Consider the following 17840-nt stretch of genomic DNA (forward strand, 5'->3'; position numbering starts at 1 on the left):
CTAGAAAAATGATGAGCTCTAACAAGGATGGCATTGAAATGGTTGTCTCTGAGTCAGAGACTTTTCATCCCTGTCATGCATTCACTCACCTGTACCTGTACCTGGATTGATGTCTGTCTTATTTTGTTTTTTTAATGGATGAACATAATGATACCCCAATGAAATGTTAAGGTTTATAGTGTTTACCCTGAAGTAAAGACAATAAATATGCCTTTGTTTTATCATGTTTTACATATTTAACAAAATAGTCTGAATTAGAAGTGCAATGTATTCCAACTGTGACAACTAAAAATAAGTATATTTTCCTTCATTGTTTTCAGGTGCTTAGAAAACTTTACCAATAGTCTGTCATTACTTTGGATTAATTGATAGATATGAATTAATACCGATAATAGAAGTCATAGACTAATGAACATTTCTTTTTAGACATCTTAAACTGTGAAACAAGCTTGGGTTTCTTCTCTGTTTTTCAGACATTAGGAGAAAGAGGTTTCTTCTCAATGGAAAAATGTATTCTTCTTACCCTAGAGTAAAGAAATATGTGAATTAAGTAAGTAAGTTTTACTCTGGGGAAATGCTCTTTAATTCCAATGCCATTTTAATTTAAATTTGATTTAACATTCCCACCAGTACTTCATTTGGTAGAGCAGAATGTAAAAGCCACAACCATGTGATCCAAGTAACTGAAAAACCACTTCTCAGCCTCCTAGACCCTCATTACTCAGAGTACAGTGTCCCTCAAGCAGCACTGGCGTCCCCCGGGACCTCCTTAGAAATGGAGAACCTCAGACCCCAAGCCAGACCTACTGCATCAGAATCTGAATTTTAATGAGAGACCGACGTGATCTGGAGAAACATTAAATCTTGAGAAGCACTGGGCTAGACAGCTTTTTGTTGTTTTTACATGCCACAGAAAAGGAGGAAATTGAAAAAAGTAAATGAACAAAACTTGTTAGGATGATGAAAGTGAAACTTCTGTTTGCAGTCTTCAATAGAAATGTGTTTTAGACCTACAATTGGGTGATCATAATTCTAAATTTTAAATGATGTGCATTCAATGTTGGAAAAGTCACAGAGATTGTGTTGTTTATGAGCAAGAGGAAAGAAGTACAAGTGAATAAAAAAAGATGACAAGTAAGGATTGACTGAACTAAATGAAGTACACTTTATAGGAGAAGTTTCTGGAAATATTGTAATCCATGAAAAATCTCTCTTTGGAAGTATCAGTTCCAAGGTATATATAAGAAACGTGAAACTTTTCATGATTCACAAACTAAAATCAATAGATTTCCTTGCTCTTCCCTCTGTTATCTGCATTCTGTTTAAGTTAGCAGTATCAAGTGGCAGAAAACCATGGACTTTTGTGGACGGGGAGACATATGTGAGTTAGCATGAGTATTCTGAACATGTAGTATGCATTCATTATACACATGCTGGTTCATCATTCATTGGTCAATCTCGTGACAAAAAGTGATTGAGCGTGTACTCTGCCAGGCCCAGGACTAAGTTCTAGATACAGAGTGGTGAGTAAAGAAACACAGTTCCTGCCTTCATGGTGCTTCTGACAGTGTATGAATTACTACTGATCAATTTTTGAAAACTATGTGTGAATTTTCTTCATCCATGATATTTCTGTGCCTTGCATCTACCTTTTTTCACTAATAATGAGAAATGTCTAATTTTTAGTTATCAGTTTGATTCATATAGACCAGTCATTTGTAGTTTGTACAGCAGAGTAGAAGTTCATAAGGTAAAGTGCGGCTGGCAACTTACTGATATGAAGCTAAGATATGTAACAATAAGTTACATAGGGTAACATGATCGCTGTAAGCGCTTGACATGGACTGGAGATAGAGGGCTGGGGACTGCTCGGAAGGCAGTGTGGATGAGTAATAATGAGCAAGAGTCATGAACAAGTCTCTCCTAAATTGTATGGATGGAAGTAATGCAATGATGGTCAAAATGAAACACACATTTTTAAATCATATGTCCCTAATTGAGGAATTGGGTAATATATTGGACTTTAATGTCTTCAAATGAAGGTAATTTGTTCTTCAAACCAGTCTTATAACATGGCATTTAGAAAGTTATTCACCTTCAAAATAAATTGCTTTATGAGTTTTCATGGAATGATGGATTTACCCACTGTAAGCAGGACCTGACAAATTGGGTGGAAAGTTGAAATAAACAGTTTGCAATGGGCAAGTGTCCCAGACATGGGTTGAATCAACCATTACTTCAGGACATTGATATCTTTGTAGATTTTGAGTGTAATTGCCTTCTAAATTCCTAACCCTGTAATCCCATAGTCCTGGCATTTGTGCCCGTTTAATCACCATGACTGGTTCCACCCTGGTTTTCCAGTGACTAGATTCTCTGCCATGATGGCCCGTGGTTAAGAGTATAGTCTCGGGAGTCAGACAGAGAAAAGTTTGTAGTTCTGACCTCACTGCCTCCTAGACATGGGATCTTGAGTAATGCACTGTCTGACTCCGTTTTCTCACCTAGACAATGGAGATTAAGCATTTCATCTCATGTGATCATGTGGGTTACAGAACTATACGAGACACTCTTTGCCATGCCTGGCACATGGTAAATGGTGACTACTCCTACTTACTAGTAAACCCAGGTCTCCATACGGGTTCCCTTCTGCTGCATGAATCTCCTTTATTAACAAGTGTTTCTGTGTATTTGTATTACCTTGTGTCTCAGCCTCTTTGTGACTGTATTTTCTCCCTACCAAATTCACATTCCAGAGGCTGTCTCCCAAAGGATCCTTCTCCTTTGTGGCACTTTTGCTGAGCTCTCACTGTCCTCCAGATTCAACAGACACCCAGAACTTGGGCACTGTTTGTCTCAGAGCCAATAGTGCCTCATGGTTAAAAGCCACTGGAGACTGACTGCCTGGGTTCAAATCTCAGTACTTCCTTACTTGTTGAGTGACTCTGAGTAAATTATTCAACCTTTCTGTGCCTCAGTTTCCTCATCTGTGAAATGAATTGTAACTGTTTCATGTGATTGTTATACAGATTAAATAGGTTTATATGTGAAGAATCTAGAATAACAAGTGCTACATAACATTTGCTATTATGAGTCAGACCTTGAGTAACCCCAAGTTTGCCAGTTAGCCACTCCTCTCTGCTCACCCTGGAGTAATATCTCAATTGTAGAGCTATATTTAGGACTTTTATACCCAATTTCATGTCCCTGGACTATCTGAACACTGCTTGTGCTTCCATGTCAAGATCGCTGCCTTCTCCACATCCTGCCACAAATGCTCCTGGCAGACATTGGCTGTGACAGTGAGGGATGACTTATATTCTATTCCAAACTCTGTGTCTATGAGGAACAGTACACTGTGCCCAGCGTGATGGCCTCTTACATAAAATGGGCTGAAACCAAGAGAACCAAGCAAAGCAGTTGCCTTATTCTTCCTTCTCTCATCGCCCTTTCCCCATTTCCAAAGGTTATTCATCCAGAATAAGGACCATGCAAGATTGCTCCCCACTGAGGCCGACTGTGTGCTAAAAAGTCTTACATGGATATACAAAGCAAAGGAAAGAGTCAGGGTATGAACTTCTATTGCATATATAGAGTAAAAAAATGGCTAGCTGAACTGTTAACTGTTTAAATTAGAAAATGAGGCAATGTTGCTAAACTAAAAGTAAACTTGAGAGAAGTGAGGCAAAAGAAGATTGAATTTTGACTGAGAACTTTGAATAAAGTATATACCGCTGCTTTGTAAACTGTTCAGCACCCTCAGGGTTTTGTTGGAAGTTGGGAGTGTCGGGGTCTTACTTTGCAGCCCTCCGTGCCTGGAATAGAACTTGGCTTGCGGCAGTGAGGTGTTTCTACTGGCCAGTCCTGGCTTCAAGCCTCCCACGGGGAGATTCCTTTTAATGCTCCAAATCCCTTCCAAGGCCACTGTTAATATTTTCAAAAGCAAGGTGATGATTATTAGCTTATTCTCTTTTTAGTATAAAGTATTTTTAAAGTATTTACTTGGTGATTATTTTTTCAGTTATTTGGGTGGTGGTTTATTTGATTTGATTAAACAAACCACCCAAGCTCTTTATTATTTGTTTAATTTTTTGTTCCAGTTCATTCATTCATTTAACCCTGATGTAATTAAACCTCTACAGTGCTTAATTAGATAATTTCATTTGCTACTTAAGAAGTAAATGAAAAGCCATTATAGAAATATAAATAACAAAACACAGAAAGACTAAGAATAAATAACAGTTAATATATAGACTTCATTCAGTCAACCTTGTCTGTTTCTGATTTAATTCTTAGAAGTGCAAAAATTTCCAAAATAATATAACCCAAAGTTACCACATTAATTCACCCAATAAATTCAACAATCTTCTAAAAGCCATAGACTAGATGCTGTTTAATCTCCTCCTCAAAGAAACATAAAACAGTATAGCAAAATAATTAGAATGTGATGTCTCTACATTGGTGCAAGGAAAATTATAGGCTTAAATCCTGATACCATTCAATAAGTATTGGTTTAGTAATAAATTGCACTGTGCTTTCCTCCACATCCTAAGGTCAATTATTTAGTTTTTTCAAAGTCAGTCATCACAAACTTGGTGAAAATCTACTCTGTAGAAATCTATGGCCCAAGTTAAGTAAGGTAGTGAATTCAGATTAGTGCCATAAGTTGTTTTTCCCATTTTGGAAGCTGCAACTTTCTATGACAAATATTTTCCACAGATCCTAGGTTGTCCACTGGCACCCACACTGACATCTGATCCCTTCCTAAAGGATTTTGTACCATGTAATGATTAGGGGTATGGCCTTTAAGTTCAGAGGAGATCTGGGTTTCAGTCTCTGTTCCACCACCCACCAGTTGTATGACTTTGGGCAAGTTATTCAGCCCAGTATGTCTTGGTTTCCTCATCTGTGAAATGGGAATTAATAATATCTACCTCGAAGGATGAAATGGATAAAAGTGCTCTGCACTTAATAAATAGCAGTTATTATTTGTAAAGGGACAATGATTTTCCTGTCAAAGCATGGACGTGGACTGCATTTCTAGAGACATGGTCACAGAGCTGATTCACTGAGCTGAACTTCAATACCTGCTTTTCCTTCCCTCTCCTGAATGGAGCAACTGAAGCTATCTGTCAAGATTAGTTTCTTCCTTCTTCTTCAAAAACCTTCAAGGAAAACTCCACAATCTCCTTCTGTCAAGACTTACAAGGTTTAAGCTGTTCCTTATATCTAACCTAAATCTTCCCCCACCATTCAAAGCAGGTTCCTCTTCTTCTGTCCCATTTCAGCTAGAAAAGGGCTGCTCCCCAGCCTCTGGGTAATGACCTCTCAGATTTAGAGTTCATAAACCCTTACTAGATACCCCCTGGCAATACACCCTGTAAGATTTATATTTGTTCTGCATTGTGGAAAGGTCTGGTAAATGGGAAGCAGTTTAAAATCAGGAGGCAGAACTATGTAGTAAAACCACATCAAATTACATAGAAGAACTGTACTGGTTTAATTTAGTTGTGGTCTTTCAGATGCTATCACAGGCATAGCTTCAAGTTTACAACTTAATAGGAAAAATACCTGAAATGTAAATTCAGATGCTTGGAATGCATTAAAAAAAAACCCTCAAAGCATAACTATGCATAAGTATTTACTGTACTCAGGAGTAGAGGCCACTGGAAAAAAATAGAACTACTTTGATCTGATATGATGTTTGGGTGAAGAAGTTACGAAAGATGATATCTTCAACTGGAGAAAAGGAGGTCTGGAAAGAAGCACGAATCCTCTTCAAAGCAGCTGCTTTAAAGAGAAATCCAACTCCCTCAGCTCTGGCCACTTGCGTTCCAGGAGGAGGAAGGAAGACAAAGGGGGAGCAGCGCAAGAAAGACCTGTGTTGGCAGCTGAAGCTGAAAAGGAAAAGGGCTGCAGGCACAATAGAAAAGCTAAAGAAAGTAATTAAATTATTTCTCAAAACTTAGGATCTTCTAACGAGTCTTCTTCTTTCTTCTCCTCTCATGCCCTGGCCCTTTCTACCCAGAGACCTTTTTAGGTGTGTTTTTATTCTGAATTTTAAGGTTACTAAACCATGCCTTTGCAGAGCAAGTTTAGCCAGTGGGGCCTGACTGGTCTTTCAGGGAAGGTAAGCTCGCCCTTTAAAAATATTTTGTTCCCTTAAGCTGTCTCTGGACTGTGCATAATGAACATTAGAGCTTGAAAAGCCAGTTTAGAGGCATTTCATCTATGTCTTCTTTGGGTAAACATGGTAGGATTTGACCAGAGGAAGACAAATTTAAGTGATTTAAACTGATGTTTGCTGGCTTCTAGGCTCTGTAATTATCTTGACATGCCTTTGGTGTCTAGTAAATTCCTTGCATACCGTAGGTACACAAAATATTTTTGTTGAATGAATTAATGAGTAACAAACACATCCACTCTCACTGAGCAACATTTTACATCTTCTGAGTTGGTACTAAACATAATGAATAAACCAAACTCAAATTTAAGTTTCCATGCATTAAGGCACGTGTAGAGACACATGAATGTATTTGGCAGGACACTATTGAAATTCATTAGGAAAAAAATGTTGTGGAAGAGAAAACTAGTAAGCTCCATTCATCAAATTTATCATGACTACTAAAGTTCTGCAGGTTTCGCCAGAAAAATACAAAAACCTTTGCAATTTGAAAACATTAAGTTAATTTATTTCTACAAAGTCCTCTATAGAAGTTCTTAGAAACATAGAAATCATGTCTCACAAGTTAGCTCTTCTTTCAAAAATGGTTGTAATGAGGGGGAAATCTTCAGGGAATCACTAAGAATATGTGAATGATGATGTTCAATAAATTCTTATTTATCCAAAAAGTTTCATAAGTAGCCCCAAATTTCATTTTCATCTGACAGAATATCTGATCAGAAAATTGCATTTCTTTTTATTCAGGATAATGAGAACCTTTCATGCACATCCTGGGCCATTTTTATCTGACAAGAATGTGTGTAATGCCTCTGAAACCTCGATTTTACCTCAAGTTTAAACCTAAACTAAGGCTGAAACTGGAGAAAATTGTCAACTTTTTTTTTTTTTTTTTTTTTTTTTAACTGAGGAGAGTACTACTTGCTCCCAATGCAATTTCAAATCTTTTTCCTCTCAGGAAACACAGTCCTATGTTTCAAAGAAAAACAGTCTGACCCAATGGCTAAGAGTAAGGATATCAGCTATTTCAGTGGATGACAATGGGCAAGCCCCAGCTTCCAGCTCTGCAAAGTGGGAATAATAAGAGCATGGGGCTGTTGTGGGAATTAAGAGAAATGATCATTTGTTAACACTCTCGTGCCCCAGAAGACACACTGTGAATGATAGCCATTATAATAACTATTATTATTACCATGATCACCATCATCATTTTATATATAGAAACACCCTTTACCCACCCCATCCCTCACCCCAGCATCCAATGCTTCTTACTGAGCCCACATATCCCTGCATCAAGGGCCTGGAAAAAATCAAAAGCCCTGTGGTCACTGATGCCATTCCCTAAGCCAAAGTGTGGGGTGCACAGTAACAACCACCTAGGACATCTTGGCCATTTCAGTGTCTTCACAGCTCTTATTTACTGTTATCACAACCCAACTGAAGAACAGATGGGCTAGCTTGTTCAGCTGAGGGCCCCAGAAGACTGAACAGGTCTTTATTCTGAGTCCCTGTTGCTGCCCAAACAATCTTACAAAAGAAACGTGATGTTCACTTTGTTGGACATCATAAAACCTAACTTCTGGACATTTTTATTCTTTTTCTTTACTCATTTAATTCAACCCAAGGAGAAGAAAACTTTGGTCTTTTACCAGTTTCATTCATCCAAAGGAAAAGAGAAAAAGCACAGAAATAATTTGTCTATTGCTTCTAGACACTTTCATAATTGTCATCATTAACTCAGTCACAAATAAAACATACTATAATTTAAGTTACTTAACTTCAAGACAAATCCCCCTCTTAACAAATGGTACAAGCTCTTCAGCAAGTTTACCTATATGTACATTGTTATGTGGTCATTTTTGGTGCTTTATCAATAGCTGAAGGGAAGTCCAGTTGGATACTTTTTGAAATCTCACCTTCACCAATCATAGTTACAAAAGTAGGTGAAATTTATTGTTCAAAAATTCAAACAAACTCAACCAATGCATACATAACTACACAAACATGCTTGGAAGCATGCATATACCTTGGAGTCCCTAGAATTTAGATAGACTTGGGCCTATCTAAAAAATAATATATATTAAGACAGAGACCAGGCATGTAATATAAGCAAGTAAGGCCAGGGGTAAGAAATCATTGGCTCTTTCAGTTTTATATTTTATTCCTACTTTTGTTGAGGGCATGGATGCCAGAGAAATCCTTTTTCCTATTTCTACCATGAGAAGAGAAAGTCTGCAGTGAATGTGTGAACATTAAGTGGCTTGTGATATACCCCACTTGCCTAAGGAATTGGTGAGCAATGGTTACCAGCAGGATGGGAAGGCCAGCAGGGACAGTGTAACACAGCTCCAGCCACTGCTGCCAAGCGTGAATGTCGACTCTGCTGTCACATCTGCTTTTCTCTTCCCTCTTTTCTCTTCATCCCAGATAATCTAGAAATCTAGATATGTATACAAAAGGTCCTGATTTTTAAAATGCTGGCAACTGGTTGATATGTTTAAAAATACAAGGCAGAACAAGTAAATATGTCTCTATGTTTGCAAGAGGAAGCTGGCATATGAGTCAACAGTTTGGATCCTTAGCCCAACTAAAGCACCTCTGACAGCTACTGAGCATGATGTGGGATGAGGTGACTGGGAGCGGGAATGGAGCATGGCTCTCTGGTTTTAGATGTGGACATCAGATCATGTCATGCATTGGGACAGGTGACACATAGGAAGGAGCAAGTTGGGGAGAGGTATGAGTTTCGTTTTGGACATTGATCCTAAGCACTCATGGGACAACTAGGAAGAGAGATTTAGCCTGGAGACACAGATTTCAGAGGCATGGCAGTGACGTAGTAAGGAGACCACGGGAATGGCTGAGACCATCCAGGAAGAGCTAATGAAACAAGATTAGGAGACTGTGGGTAACATCCTGGTAAACATTTGGAAATGGGGGTTAATTAAAAATGTTCATAAGGAAAAGTAAGAGAAAAATGGGGACATTTTAGTATCAAAGAATTAGAGGATGGAAGAAGGTTTAAGGAGAGAGCTATCGACTATGTTAAATGTTGTAGAAATCTTAAGCCAGCCAAGGGTGGAACAGTATCCACCAGATTTAGCTATAATATGTCACTAAGGCACTATAGTGAATGGGAAGTCAGTGGCACCCTGGTTGGGTGCTCCACTGGTTAGAAGCTCATCCTGATACTGACTGAGGTTGCAGGTTCAGTCCCTGGTCAGAGCACATACAAGAATCAACCAGTGTATGCATAAATAAGTGGGACAACAAATCAATGGTTCTCTCTCTCTCCAATCAATTTTTAAAAAGGATGTCAATGGCATTTGGGGTCAGACCTGAATTTGGAATTCAGTTTTGCCACTTAATGCATAACCTCAGACAGTAAAAAAAAAACAACTCTCAAAATCTCAGTTTACTCATCCATAAAATGGGAATCATAATACCTATATTACATGACTTTTGTGAAAATCTGTGGTAAGCAAAATAAAGCCTTTATCCTCAGGTAGTTTATGTTCTGGTGGGAAAGATAGCCAATAAAGAAGTATACAAATTAATGTATCACTTCAGGAAGTGATAGAAAAAAAGCAGAAAGAAGAAAGCAATGTAAAGGATTACAGAGTAACTTGGGTGGGTGGGTACTTTCTATTTTAACATGGTAGAGAGGATACCTCTGAGAAAATAACATTTGAACTGAAATTTGAATGGGGAAAGGAAGACTTTTGATGGTCTAGGTTTGTGGATTGTATCTAACCTTCAAGATCATTGGATTTGATCTTTAAGAGGAAAGCCAATTTCAAACTAGAAAAGAACAGCTTCCCTGGATTCATGGAAGCAAAAACCTAAATGGAATGGGTGAAGGAGCAAAGGATAGGTAAAGAAGTGGAGACCACGAGTCAAGTGTACTAACTTTTAACATCTATAGGAATCATCTAAAAGTTTTATGCATAATTCTGGAGGTATGTAACAAGCTGTGGTTCCCAGGAAGAGAAGCCATTATCTTTCATCATATATTTAAAGGACTGTGTCACTGACACCCAGCATTACAAGGTCAAGGGGCTGGCCCAGAGCTGCCAACACTCTCAGACTAAAGTGAAAGAGTGACATCTTCTCCAGGTTCTAGTTCCCTGCTGTGGCCAAGGACATGGGGCTTCCAGACATTTAAAATAGAAGGAAAAACCCTGGCTGGTGTGGCTCAGTGGGTTGGATGTCATCCTGCAAACCAAAAGGTCACAGGTTTGGTTCCCAGTCAGGACACATGCCTGTGTTGCGGGCGAAGTCCCTTGCTGAGAGTGCGCAAGAGGGAAATGATCGATGTTTCTCTCCCTCTCTTTCTCCTTCCCTTCTCCTCTCTCTAAAAATAAATTTTAAAAATCTTTTTAAAAAGAAGGGGGGAAAAATAGCAGTTTCTGTTTTCCTTAAGTAGGGTCCCTTTAAAACTTAACCTTAAACCCTGGCCAGGTGACTTAGCTAGTTGGAGCACTGCCCTGCATGCCAAAAGATTGTGGGTTTGATTCCCAGTCAGGGAACAAACCTAGGTTGTGGTTACACCCCTGGTCAGAGTGCCTATGGGAGGGAGGTAACCAGTTGATGTTTCTCTCTCACATCAATGTTTCACTCTGTCTCTCTCCCGTCCTCTCTTCTTCAAAATCAATAAACATATCCTTGGGTGAGGATAAATATATAAATGTCTGTTAAAAACAAAAACCAAAAGACTTAACCTTAAAAAATCTAGTCTTGCCCTGGCTGGTGTGGCTCAGTGAACTGAGTGCCAAGCCTGGGAACCAAAGGGTTGCCGGTTTGATTCTCAGTCAGGGCACGTGCCTGCGTTGTGGGCCAGGTCCCTGGTTGGTGGTGCGCACGCAAGGGCCAACCACACATTGATGTTTCTCTCCCTTTCTCCTTCCCTTTCCCTCTCTCTCTAAAAAAACAAAACGAAACAAAACAAAAAAAGCAAACTACTCTCAGCTTTGAAAGATTTTTCTAGACTAAAATAGTACCTCTGTGTGACCTCTAGTGGATATTATAAAAATGCAGCCCAAGCATTTTATTTTATATGAACATATGTGAAAACATTACTTAGAAAAATAAATTATTACAGACCAAATGATATTTCCTATTCACTTAGCCTGTCTTATAATCAAATGTACACAATAAGGATAATACAATATCTAAATTGTATATAAATTATAAATTTATAGTGTAGAAATAAATGAAGGTAAAACCCAAATATAATAGTATAGACTTAAAAAAAATGTTTTCTAACCACCAGGGAAATGGTACATGTAGGCTGGGTTTCAGAGGAACAGTTAAGTGATCATTCTCCATCCATTAATGGTGCTCAAACTAGACTTTAAACTGTCTTTCAAGAGAGGAGGGGGCGGGTGGAGGTGGAAGATGGTATGGGGGGGATAAACAGTAATGGAAAAATACAATTAAAATGTAAAATATGTTTTATTGGTTTCAAAATACAAAAAATGTAAAATATATGTATGTATAATTAAATGTTTATAAAACATAAAAAATATTTCAAGATACCATATGAACAAAATTGGCCCCATTGCTGGTTCTCTTTTTGTAAGAATTAGTGACACAGAAGACCTAAAATGCTGTTTCTATGGCTGCATTTGAAATATAAAGAGGGCAGATATGTCATGGAGTCTGAAATCATATCCCTCAGGGCCTGCAGCATCTGCTCTCAGGAATTTTTAGAGAATTTGGGCCTTACCTGTTGGGTGTTCAACAGTTCTTCTCAGAAAATGTCAAGTTCTCTGAGTATAGGAGTCATGTTTTACAACTCTTTTATTTCTTCTAGCAATGCTGCCACCCAAGAGAGTTGCAATAAAAACCTGATGATTTGAAGAGCATGAAGTACGCTCCTAGTCAACATTGAGAAAGAACTGTGAAAATGAGGGGCTCCAGCAGTTTCGAAATAACATCTGTGAGAAATTCTGAGGATTCTAGAGCATATCTTTTTCCAAGTAAGCCATCAGTGAAAGCTATCAATACCGTGCAACTCAGAGATTACCTGTATGTGCAATAAAATCCTTGGATGAGTTGATCTATTTAAATGAGTTACATTCTTCTGGGCCATGCATTTGCAAAGTGAGGTCCCTGGACTTGCAGGATCATCACCGTGGAACTAGATAGAAATGAAAATTCTTGAACCCCACCCCAGAACTACTGAGTCAATTCCAAGCAATCTGCTTTTAATAGGCTCCTCAGTAATTCTGATGAAATCTAAACTTTGGGAACTGCTATTATTGGTCATACCTATACTGTTAGACTGAAGATGCTGTTGTGTTTTTCAGGCACTTGGAGAAAAACTGTTTGTCATTAAACAGAAATAACTTCAAAAAATGTGGGACAGCAATGCAGATACTGATACCTAGTTCATTTTGTTTTTCTAAGTATAACAGCTTATTTGGATAAAGGCAAACAATTATAAAGTTAAGTCAACAATTTCCCAAAAGGCCCGTTTTTCCTTTGCTGGTCATGGTTTTGCAATAAATAATCATTCTGCCATCAAATAGGCAATTTCATATCCATTTCACAAGTACACTTCTTTTGTCACTGAGATTACCTGCAGGTGGAGTTTTAATGTGGCATTCATCTCTCTTAATATAAAATTCTTCTTCCAGTACTTCCTTAATTCTCTTATGTGGCTCACAATATAAAAATGTCTTCCCTATAGAGACAGTAACAAAATTGGTTATGTATCATAAATTCTTCCCAATCTTTTAGCCATTACACTTCCTAAATAACTTAAAAAAAATAAATAAAAAGACATATCTGTCTATACAAATGCAGATGATATACCCTGCAGACTCTATCTGGGGGAGATTTAATTCTGGCTTCTGGTTCTTTGAGACTTCACACTTTCATATCATTCCTCTTTTAGGTATTATGAAGAACCTAATGCCTTCATTAGCTTCAAGAAAACTTTCATTTATTCAATAAATTCTTATTAAAGACCTACTCTGTACAAGGTACTTGGCTAGGTAGGGGCAAAGGACAGAGCCATGAATAAGTCAGATGTGTGTATGGAGCTTACAATCCAGATATATAATAGAACAGCCTCATCATTATTTGACAATCATTTTTTAAAGACTGAACCTGAATTGTAGTAGTGAACTGCTTATGGACACATGACTTTGTGCTGGCCTCTAAACCTGGCCCACAGGATATCACTGCCATAGTGGAGAACTGTATCATTTGTTCTAAGCACTTTAGCTCTATTTCTTCTGCTCTGTGCTATCTGGCCCCGTCTGTCTCTCCAATCTCTCCTGTCAGCCTTTCTCTTATTCTCTGAGCTCCAACATGGCTCTTCTGCCCACTCCCACATTCTATTTTCTCTGCCTAAATTTTCTCCCTCCATCTACTCAAATTTCAGGTGTAGCCTTAAATTTCAGTCCTTTAGGAAAATATTCCGTCTCCACAATCTTGAAGTGCTCCTGGTTTCTTCTTCCCATACTACTCTCCTTTCTTTCACTTCATTTATTGCAATTTATCTATGGTATCATTTACTTTATATACAATTACTTGTGTAACTATTAGTTTAATGTCTTCCTTACCAGACAATAAATACGCTAAGGGCAGGGATGTCTGTACAGTCAGCAGAGTCCTAGAAAAGAGGTTGGTATAGTAATAGATACTCAGCAAATGTGTGCTCAAATAGAACTAAGCATTGTTAAATTAGATAGAGCTCAAGACCATTCTGTGTGCATGTCTGCCAATGTAGCCTTGTGAATGTCAGGAAACCAATACTTCTAGTCTCAGTACTCAAAAGCTCAATGGGAAGAACCATGGAAAACCTAAACAATCAAATACTTCAGCTATTCAAGATTTGATTTAAACTCACAAAGATATGACAGGTGTCTTATCTTTTCTGGACTAATCAATAAAGAACAAAAGTGAATAAATTTGGCTTATGTGCAGACTGGCCTCAATGGGCAGGAGACCTGCTGCTTCAGCCATGGCCCTGAGTCATTCCTGGTCATGAAGACCCATACACACCCTTGGACACAGACAAGGTAGAGATATTTTGTCTGTCTCATTTTGTTTCCCCAAAGTTAGGAGCCATATGAATGAGAGATGGGATCAGCATTACTCTAGTTTAATTTTAGGTTAAACTTTTTTGGTTAAAGTTTAGGCAGAAAAGGTTTTAAGAAATGTGGCTAAGAAAGAAGAAAAGCCTAAAACAGGTCACTAGAGAGGATGAGATCACCTGCCCTAAGTTCAAGTCTTTTGACACATTTCAGCCCTGCTGCTACAGGAATTTACAGAGGAAATCACTAAAGATTTGGAGGAGCTGTAAAAAATGAGAGTAGAAAAGAGCCAGTATAGGCAAAAACTCCTTGCTCAAAAAAGACGAAGGAAGGAAGGAGGAAATGAAGGAAGGAAGGAAGGGAAAAAAACTAGCAGCACCGTAATGTTGATCTTCACCAGCATTTTGAATGAATTGGTCAACAGCTTGATTGTGAGTACAATGAGGAGCTGTGATTACTAAGTGTTAAGGACTGCTGAAAACAGTATTATTCCAGACTAAACTATTTTGGTTTGTTTGTTTGTTTTGGTTAGGAGCTAGTAACAATTGCTACAATTTATTGAATACTACCATGTCCTAAGCATCTTACATATGTTATCTCTTTTTCTCACAATTACCCTATGGGTAGGTATAATTATTCCTATTTTATAGGTGAAAAAGTAACTCCCAGAAGTCACAAAACTCATCAAAAATTTAAAGCCTTGCCTACCTGACTCTTCCAAACCCAAATTACTAAACAAGCTAAATTAGCGAGATGTAGCCACAATGTATTGCATTTCAGCAAGGCATTTGGTAAAGTGTATTTGTAGAGACAGAATGCCCATGCTAAAGATGCCGATTGACATGTTGGGGGCTTCTAGAGACTCCTCTTGGAATTGGTGAGATCATCTAATTTGCCAATTTGGATGTAGGAACTGCCAGCGAACTCACCAAATGTGAAAATGGCACAAACTTGGTGAACGGCAAACTCAAGACTGAAAGGGCTACTTCTATATCTGGAATGAAGTGCTAAAATCTGTAGGATGCTATTGATGGGGATAAATATAACAACATATATTTAGGATCAAACAAACTGCATAAGTATAGGATAGAAAAGGTTTGGCTCAAGTATTTTCAAATGAACAAAGGGGAGGGGGAGAAACTATGGATGTCATAAACTGCATTTATTAAACGTGTTAATAATATAGTGTCTGACAAAACAGCTAATGTAATTTTGGATCCATTTAATAGAAGTATAATGTTCAGATCGAAGGAGGTTATAGTCCCACCACACTATCCTAATCTGATCATATCTAGAATACTGGATTCACTGATATAATAAACTGGACAATATTGGAAGGGATCAGACATCATGATGAATGTGCTGTACATTATTTTAAAGGTTAATTATTTGAAGTCTATGAAAGATTGATGGGTACTCAAACTAACCATTTTTATAATTCGAGGATGGAATTATATAATTTCAATGGGAAGGACTGCACTTTATGTGTGTATATTTAACAGAAGATCAGTGATTAGGGAGTTGAAGCTGTAGAGCAACTGAAGATCTCGGAAAATAGGCTTAAGACTTAAAAAAAAAAATTTAAAAATCGAATGAGTACTTTGTGTGGGTGTGAACAGCCTGTCTCTACTTAGGGTGAGGCTCTAAAAGGAGGCTTTCAGGGAGGCTGAGGAAGGAACTCTGTATGCCCAGACCTGGACTTTCCGAGCTCCAAATAGCTTAGACTCCTTCTTTCCTCTTAGTTCATCAATAACTTCCCTGCAACTCACCAACTGCCTAGCGTGCAGTAAGGACTCAATATTTGTTGAGTCGATGACTGAATGATTAGTTCTACCTTTTACACCTACAGCCACAGGAATAAAGAACCCTTCAATTCTAGCATCTTTGATGAGAAAATTCCCAGTTAGAATTTTGTCAAAATAAGAAATTACTTAAACATACTAAATACTTTAATATACTGAATTTAGTTGCTCTAAGGCCTCTGCATGCTGTTGGTGATAAAAGAAATGATGTATCATAATCAGTTATATTAGGGCGGATGCTAATGGAAGAGGCCCTTTCACCAGGAGGCAGAAGTTCTGTGGCTTCTTGATGAGAGGTCTTGCGGGAGGATGGAGTGTGATCCCCTGGGGTGAGAGAGCTGAACCTCTTCAGCCCAACCCTTCCTCCTGGGGACAGCTGAGCACAGAGGGAGTTACTGAACCAGACAGCTTGCTAGAGGCAACTAGGAGACGCTGCGGAAGAGCTGGCAACCACTCTAGGGTTCCTCATTGGCCCATTATTTTCACTATCATCATTCCTTAGCACCTACTGAAAACCTGTTGGGGTCTAGGGACTGAAATACCTGTAAATTCATGAAACAATATGGATGGGTGCTGCGACCTGGCATGGACTCAGGTTACAACCATGTTGGTTGTAACTGTGGACAATAACTGCCTTTACTTATTTGAATATCGTCTGTGCGTTTGGCAGGGCAGAGAGGAGACAGCAGTGTGTTAAAAAGTGGCCTATGATTGTGAGATTCTAGAAGGATTAAATAATAATTTATGGACTGAAAGTCCAAGAGCTGAGAGTTTAAATGTTTGAAGTATTTCTCCAGCACTGAGTGATCATGGTCAAGTCATTTCCTTTTTTCTAGTCTAGACCTCAGTTTCCTGGTCTGTAAAAGGAAGGAACTGGCAAAAATTACCTACATGTTTCATGTATAAAATGTATGTATTTTATTATGTACTTCAAATTTATATATATTTTAATAATTTTATATTTTTATAAATTTTATATATACATTTTTTTCAATGCCTTCCAGGCCAATGACGCTACCAATTAAGTCGGAGACTACCTGGAGAAATGGACTGAACGCTTTCTGCCCCAGTGCCATCACCTCTCCCTTTGCCAAAACAGCAGCTCCACCCCCCTGCCTCCAAAATCCTCTGCCTCAGTCAGTCTCACCCCGGTTTCCCGTTTCCTTCTCACCAGTTCTCCACACCGCACCTCCCTCTGCGCAGGGTCCGCGGCTACTGAGGAATCCACAGTGTTTGCGGGACTCCTGGGGGCCGCCGAAGCTGGGCTCCCAGCCCGCTCCGCACCCCAGCCCGGCCGGCTGCCCGGGCTGCTCCCCGCTGCTGCTCGCCTCCGGCGCCTCCACGGTAGTCATTGCCATCACCTTCTCTACCGTCCTGCCGCTGGGGTCTTCACGACAGGCCTTCTCAGCTCCACCGCAGGCTGGAGAATGCGAGGCGTTCCCGGTTGCCATAGCAACTGCGGATCCTCCCCGCCCCCAGCCGCTCTGTGCAGGCTTCTCCCTGGCCCCAGGTGTCCTTCGCGCCAAGCTGGCGCTGAAGTTCGGGAGCTGAGATTAGTTACTGACCAGAGCAAAGGACGTGCCATTAATCTCTCCTTCATTCCTCACATCGTTTTCGCAAGAGAAACTTGACTATTCCTTGGTAAGGAAACAGATTCAGAAACAGCTGAGGAAATCGTCTAAGGCTAGGAAAGGCACAGCGGGAATCTGAATTCAGAAAAGCCTAGCACACAAACCCAAAGAAGAGATCAGTTTACGAAACAGGTAGGAGCGGGAGCAGGTCCAGGGCAGGTGACTTGAAGGTAGGGTC

At 39.1% G+C, this 17840-nt stretch overlaps 1 protein-coding gene across 1 annotated transcript; it reads right to left on the bottom strand.

Moving 5' to 3' along the window:
• Window positions 1-738: 738 nt before the first annotated feature.
• On the bottom strand, window positions 739-17453 carry CUNH11orf97 (chromosome unknown C11orf97 homolog). Its single transcript, XM_090267332.1, has 4 exons — window positions 17203-17453; window positions 12765-12869; window positions 3733-3924; window positions 739-818 (listed from the first exon to the last, which is right to left on the bottom strand). The coding sequence occupies exons 1-4, from the start codon at window positions 17387-17389 to the stop codon at window positions 739-741; spliced, it is 564 nt and encodes a 187-aa protein (XP_090123458.1). The 5' UTR covers window positions 17390-17453.
• Window positions 17454-17840: the final 387 nt, after the last annotated feature.

The sequence above is a fragment of the Furipterus horrens genome, unplaced genomic scaffold (assembly GCF_987537825.1).
Source record: "Furipterus horrens unplaced genomic scaffold, mFurHor1.1.pri manual_scaffold_2, whole genome shotgun sequence".
Classification (NCBI taxonomy): Eukaryota; Metazoa; Chordata; class Mammalia; order Chiroptera; family Furipteridae; genus Furipterus; species Furipterus horrens.

What these genes read in the sequence shown, in the direction of transcription:
- CUNH11orf97 (XM_090267332.1), bottom strand. Translation starts at nt 17,389, where the DNA reads ATGGCAATGACTACCGTGGAGGCGCCGGAGGCGAGCAGCAGCGGGGAG. An exon ending in AGGTGCGGTGTGGAGAACTG is followed by an intron (nt 12,870 to 17,202) that starts GTGAGAAGGAAA and finishes CTGTCTCTATAG; the next exon opens with GGAAGACATTTTTATATTGT. An exon ending in CATTAAAACTCCACCTGCAG is followed by an intron (nt 3,925 to 12,764) that starts GTAATCTCAGTG and finishes AAATATTAACAG; the next exon opens with TGGCCTTGGAAGGGATTTGG.